This window comes from Nicotiana attenuata, chromosome 5 (assembly GCF_001879085.1).
Source record: "Nicotiana attenuata strain UT chromosome 5, NIATTr2, whole genome shotgun sequence".
Classification (NCBI taxonomy): Eukaryota; Viridiplantae; Streptophyta; class Magnoliopsida; order Solanales; family Solanaceae; genus Nicotiana; species Nicotiana attenuata.
Genome location: NC_031993.1, coordinates 26349256 through 26355958, shown reverse-complemented (window position 1 = coordinate 26355958; position 6703 = coordinate 26349256). Strand labels below are relative to the sequence as shown.

General features: G+C 36.6%; 1 protein-coding gene across 1 annotated transcript in view; it reads left to right on the top strand.

The window, feature by feature from the left end:
• Positions 1328 to 6703, top strand: part of LOC109225548 (malonate--CoA ligase-like) — a 7769-nt gene continuing 2393 nt past the window's right edge. The window contains exons 1-12 of the mRNA XM_019390253.1: positions 1328 to 1736; positions 3203 to 3372; positions 3639 to 3812; positions 4107 to 4290; positions 4404 to 4492; positions 4990 to 5059; positions 5219 to 5271; positions 5377 to 5484; positions 5733 to 5831; positions 6025 to 6117; positions 6212 to 6289; positions 6543 to 6647. Of these exons, the coding sequence (XP_019245798.1) occupies positions 1577 to 1736; positions 3203 to 3372; positions 3639 to 3812; positions 4107 to 4290; positions 4404 to 4492; positions 4990 to 5059; positions 5219 to 5271; positions 5377 to 5484; positions 5733 to 5831; positions 6025 to 6117; positions 6212 to 6289; positions 6543 to 6647 (1383 nt within the window). The 5' untranslated portion in view covers positions 1328 to 1576. The remainder of the gene's footprint in view (positions 1737 to 3202; positions 3373 to 3638; positions 3813 to 4106; positions 4291 to 4403; positions 4493 to 4989; positions 5060 to 5218; positions 5272 to 5376; positions 5485 to 5732; positions 5832 to 6024; positions 6118 to 6211; positions 6290 to 6542; positions 6648 to 6703) is intronic.

Sequence of the window (6703 nt, the reverse complement as noted above, 5' to 3'; positions counted from 1 at the left end):
TCACTCTGATAGGTTGAAGGCTATCGATTACTATTTTTGCTTTCTCATTTATTATCTATGTATGCTCCTCTCTATTTACCTGTTTGTGTACCTTTTAGGTTTTTCCCGGAGGATGGACAACGATCATGGCATCTCTTGACAACGTTGGGGTATGGAACCTCATAGCAGAAAGGGTAAAAATGTCTTTTCGTATTAATTTTAATAGATTAGTGGCTATTTGTGCTCAACATTAAAAATACTAAATAAAAACTAAATACCATGTTAAAAAGTGGCCATCCGATGCCATTTCTACAATTATATACAATAATAATAATAATAATAATAATAATAATAATAATAATAATAATAAAAGTTTAATATAAATTTGGGGCCTTCAAATTTTGGGGGCGTAAGGCAATGATCTTACTAGGCTACCCTTTGGAGCCGCCCCTGCCGGTTGCCAAAGCCCGTTTCAAAATAGTATTACATTTCCAGTGCTAAAAGAAATTTAAAAATAATTCTCAGTGCTTTACAACTTATTTGGATGGTTGTTCCTTGTTGTATCGTATTGTATTGTTATCTCAGAACAATGTTTGTTTTGATTGTTTCATTAAAATTGGTTGTATTGTATTGTTAAATTCATTGTTCCGGAACAATGAAATGTCCCCTTTTTTAAAACAACCGATTTGGTGTGGTGGGATTGTTTCCTATTTTTCTTTCCAATTATCCCCTAACTTATTACTTCACAATTCTATTTTACCCTTTATCTTTTTTTCTATTTTAACCCAAATTTCCAACTTATAACCTACTTTATTTTTTTCCAGACCAATGTTAAAGGTGTTTTGCTGCCTTCTGTTTTTATTTTTTCTCCTAATTTGCTTGTAACTCAAATCTAATTAGTTGCGCTCCTTTGTTTTACCTTCTTCTGTCTCGCTCCTTTGTTTTGCTTTCTTATGTTTTGCCTTCTTCTGTTTTATTTTTCAAAATTATTTTTATGCATAATTTTTGATAAATTTAATATTTAAACAATTGAGGGTATTTTAGTAAACTTATCAGTTACAGTACAGTACGATACAATCAAACCAAACAACAAAATATTATTTAATAATCACAAACATACAATCAAGCTCCGCCCCTTCTTTAAAAAATCAAAAAACAGCGCTAACGAGCAAGAAAACATATGCGCTAAGGCGCAACTTCGTGCAGCTGCTACGCCCTTGCTTCTTTATTCAAACATTGTATTCATAAAACGATACGGTACAATATAATACAATACATTATAAAACGACGGGGAACAATGAAGTGTTAGGGTAATTATGTTACGTATTGTTTTAATAGACAGTTATGTCCTTCGTAATCTTCTTCAGAATTAAACGCCGTTAGCCAGCGGTCTACCAAATCGGAAACCGGCGAAGCTGATCTCGCCGGCGAGACCAACCCGCAACCCCCAAGCATAGGCTTTATTGAATTGGGTTAAAAATAAAAGAAATTCAAACCGCTCCATATTTACTGCAACACACCACATACAGATACAGTTGTGCCATAAATTGACATTTCTTGTTTGATTAAGTAATAAAGAAACTTGGCACCTAATAGTATGAGCTCATTGAAGTTACTCAACTACTTTCTCACTTATAAGTCCACACCTCTTCACTCTCGCTACAGTCCCTTGTTCTATTTCCCATATATTCAGTATTCTTTTTCGTGTCCAAAAAATCATAGCTTTATCTCCTCCCAATTTCGCCTCTTTTCATCCGGTATGTTCTCTTTCTTGATCAAAACACTCTTATATTTGATAAATTGTGTGTTTATCATGATGTACATTTAAGAACTGAAATTCAGTTTATCACTTGTTTAAAGAAGTTTTTTTTGAGTGGCTTTTGGCCCATTTGAAAATTTACAAACTCAGCCTTTGAAATCTTTTTGGAATTTGTGACTTTTCCGGAGCGAGTGATTTGTGGATGGTCAAGTTGATTTTTATTGGAAAACCCAGGGTTTTTATCAGTAAAGTTAGGATTTTGTTAAAGCTCGTTGATGTATTTTTGCTAGTAAGCTTTGCAGAGATCATTTTTCAACTTCTGTTTTTGGTTGCTGCATATTTGTATCACTGAAATGATGATTTTTTGATAGCAAGTAAATGAATCAGAAACATAAAAAAGAAACAGTATACCTAAAATATTTAAACTAAAGAAAAACAAAAGAAAAAGAGTAGATATTGTTCGAATCCTAGCGGAGGCAAAAACACTAGGTGATATCTTCCCATGTGTCCAAGCCTTGGTGGATAGAGTTATTCGGTACTTGTGCTAGTCAGAAGTAGCATCTACCCCTGGAATTAGTCTGAGGTGCTCATATGCTGACACCACAGTTATCAAAAAAAATAAAATGTGGACTGTTGATCTATGTGGATTTTCCTACTTTGTTTCCGTTGATCCTATTCCTACTTTGTTTCCGTTGATTCAATTTGGTTTAGGATTCTGTCAAAATAAATTTTGAGTGTCTTATGAATTAGTAGGCTATTTTGCTCCTAGGAAATCCTGTAAAGAGAGTATAAAAGGTGGACTGTGTCAGAGATTTTAGAATTCGTATTGGTTTTTTTCCTTAAACACGTTGCGAATATATCAAATTTTGCACCTTCTTTCATTGGGAGTTGAGAACTTCTTAAGCATCTGTCTTTCTTCCCTAATGAATGTGGGCCTCCTCATCTTTAGGGAGCAGGGATTTTTACTTTTTCCATTGAGGTTGGGCATTTATTTGCATCTTCAGAAACATATTAGTAATGTTGGAGTAAAATGTAGGCCTTTGTCCCATTTCATATAAAGCTATTCGAATGGAAACGGCATCTGAAATGTTTATTGGACATACATATGCTATTAGTGGTAGAAATGTTACTTTGATATGGAAAACATTACTCAATGTTAAAAATTTGAATCATTAAATGAATTTGAGTTCTTGAATGTCAGTAAAAGTTGTATAGAATATATTATCAGTAAAATGGTACCAAACATTTTATAACGTTCCGTAAGGAAAAGATTATCAGGTAAGTTGGAACACGCAAGTAGTTATTTTCTAAATTTCTCATGTGATGTATCTTCGTAAACCAAGATTCCCATTGATGCAACTCATGGCATATCCTCTTTTCTGCTTCAAAAAGTTAGAGATGGTACAAACATGATATTTACGTAATCTTAAAGTTTTATTCCTCTTTCTTCGTTTTTTTTTCCAGCTACAAGTAGTATAAGCTATATGGAGCTGGTCAAGGAGGTTGCGAGCAAGGGACCTGAATCACAGCAGAATATTGCCATAAGAGCTGATGAAAAAAGCTACAGTTACCTTCAGCTGATATCATCTGCGAGGAGGATTTCAAATTTGTTAAACAAGCTAGATGTTAAAACTGTGAGTTGGAAACGGCGAATTATCTGCAAATAATTAAAGTTGCAAGAATTTTAATCTTCAGCTAACAGTGTGAATTAAATCAAAATTTTCTTTTCCTTATCGAAATATTATTGAGAGTAATGTTGTTTACGAAATTCTTTCAGTGCGAGTCCTTTTCTCAATGCACTATCTTTTTTATCTGGATACATTGCTCTTCCAATTTCAAAGTCAGTCTACTGAACTTACTTCGGTTATTGCTTTCTGCTCAAACGCTTCCACTTTTTCAGGACAAAGGCATCAAAGAAAATGAACATCTCAATGGAGCAAGAGTAGGGATTGTAGCCAAACCTTCTGCTGAGTTCGTTGCTGGAATACTAGGGACCTGGCTTAGTGGAGGTTGTGCAGTCCCTCTTGCTCTGAGCTACCCTGAGACTGAACTGCTACATGTGATGAATGACTCGGTACATCTCTCAATCTTTTATCTTCTTCCTCGTTGTTTCCTGTCAGTAAAGTGTTATTTGAAAGATACTAAAGACACGTCAAAAATGGATGCACTTGCTTTCTCTCATACCCAAAACTAATGATAGAGCTTGCATCATTTGTCACACCCTGCTCTCTGTCCATAGGTGATTAGCTCATCTTCAATCAGGCTGAAATATTCCGTATCTGCTTGTTGTAGAACCAATGCAAGTTCCTCCTCCCAGTTTTTGTCTTCTTTTATGCTTACTAAATCAATGTGAAACATTGATTTCTAGGACATCTCCATGATTTTGAGTACTGAAGACCACCAAGAACTTATGAGTACAATTGCAGCAAAAACTGGTGCTCAGTTATCTCTCATTCCTTTAGTTCCCAACGTGCATTCATCAACGGAGAATGACCAGTCAAAAGACGTGGTTTCTGATGGTCAACAAAATCCGCTAGAAATCAATTCCTATGGTGAGATAATGGGTTGTTTGTCTGTGGCTCGATATGGTTATTTATTTCCCTGTTTGAGATGTTTGGAGCTCATCTATGTCATTTTCCTTTGTTCTGTACATGTTACCTTTAAGGCGAGAACCCTGCTTTTATCTTGTACACTAGTGGTACAACAGGTAAACCAAAAGGAGTTGTCCACACGCACAATGGAGTCCTAGCACAGGTTAATGTCTGTTCTAGACTTGATATCATCATTCTCAGGCTTTTATTGCATCTTGATATGATTGATTCTTTGCCTTTATGTCTTATTCTTGAATTCATTGATCTAATTAGCAATATTCCACTTCTATCTCGTGATGGTATCATGCCTGTCAGAGACCATTCTGATTAAGTACGTTTGCTATCACTTCTTTTTTTCCTCAAATAGGCAGTGAATGCATATGTATTCTGTTGATTCTGAAGATAGGATAACCTGTGATAGTATTTGTATTGCTGGGAGATGATAAATAACCCAATTCACCACCTTGGACAAACTGCTGGTTGTAATTGAAGGAGAACTTTTGATATCATTTATTTCCGTGAACTTGTTTATGCCTTGTTTCAGTTGTCAGTAATATCATCAGGGGTGGGATTGTCTTCATTGATGTTTTACTACGAATTACTACTTTCAGGTCTCTGGAAGCTATCTCTAATAATCCGTCCATGTTTATGCTGTTTCAGGTCCAAATGTTAGCTAACGCATGGGAATACACGTCCGAGGATCAATTTCTGCACTGTCTACCACTCCATCATATCCACAGTCCCATAAATTTTTTTCAGTCCCATTATATTTGTTCCCACTCATGTTGTTTACGTTTTCCCTGCTTTTGCAACATGTTTTTGTGTGGGATAATACGATAAACAATCTCATTTGGACTAAAATTTGGTTGATCCTTAACTTGTACTATACATGTGCATGGGCTTTTCAATGCTTTACTGGCCCCTCTTTATGCAGGTTCCACAGTAATTGCTCAAAGAATTCACATTTTGAAACTTTTTTTCACCACAGCGTACATGCTGTCTGATTGGTAAGTTCATGTTGCCATGCCTGCTTTTGTGTTGTTGAAGGTCGACTTCGTGCCAAAATTCAGTGTGAGGGGAATTTGGCAGAAATGGCGTGAATCGTATCCTACAGATGGGACTAAAATGGATAATGCCATAACAGTGTTTACTGGAGTAAGTCTGTTTTGAGTAGATTAATGAAATATAGTTGCAATCCTATGACATGTCAGATCATCTGGTGCATTTACTATGTTTGAGTTTTAGATTCTTAAATTTATCTGGGGTTATGGATAGGGATAGCATTTGTGTGTACTTGGCTAGGATTTGCTAACACCATGGTGTCAAATAATAGCTTTGGTTCCAGATCCTCTAGCCCAACTCCTCTTTTTCTGATTGATGTTTCTATCATTTTAATCCAATAGGTTCCAACTATGTATGCACGATTGATACAAGGTTACGAAGCAATGGATCCAGAACTTAAAGCAGCTTCTGCTTCAGCAGCAAGGCACTTGCGTCTTATGGTAATAGGCCGTTTTCTCCTTTGCTGGTGTTGTTTGAATGGACTACTCAACAGATTTAGGACCTTATCATGTAGAATGAATCTATTACTTTTTCTTTTTGGTTGGTTGTACTGTGTATAGAATGTGGTGCTGTCAAATCTAATGTATTTCTCAATTGTCCTAAATGAGAAAAAACAATTATGTCTGCTTCCAGATGAGTGGCTCCTCTGCACTTCCGCTGCCCGTCATGCAGCAGTGGGAAACCATTACCGGACATCGGTTATTAGAACGTTATGGCATGACTGAGGTAATTGTGCTCATATCCACTTATTTTCTTACATAAGCTGTTTGACTGCTCACCGTTTAATATTCATGCTTTTGTAATGGTTCATTGCGTCTAGTTTGTGATGGCAATCTCTAATCCCATAAGTGGCAAGCGCAAAGGAGGTACCGTTGGCAAGCCATTTCCTCGTGTGCAGGTTAGTGAGTTGCTGGAACAAAGTCCATAAATGCAGTCCAGGAATTTTATTAGATACATCCCCTCTTTATCATAAGTCCTATCTGATTATTCTTTTTTTTTTTTGATTTGCACCGGGTGTCCGAGTCTCTAAGAGCCCCGACTAATCCCGGGGGTGCACAGGCCCTCGGCAAGGAGTTTCCTGCAAGTGCACCACGGTTAATTCAGGTTTTACCCAGTCCGATGGCCCTCTGATATTTCTTTGCCTCTGACAGGCCAAGATTCTTTTGGAAGATGAGAGCAGTGATGATAAAACTGGAGTCGGGGAGCTATGCATTAAAAGCCCATCATTGTTCAAAGAATACTGGAAACTACCTGAGGTAATCACTACTGCTTTAACAGAAGCTATCCTATATCTCTTCCCCTTCAACCCCCC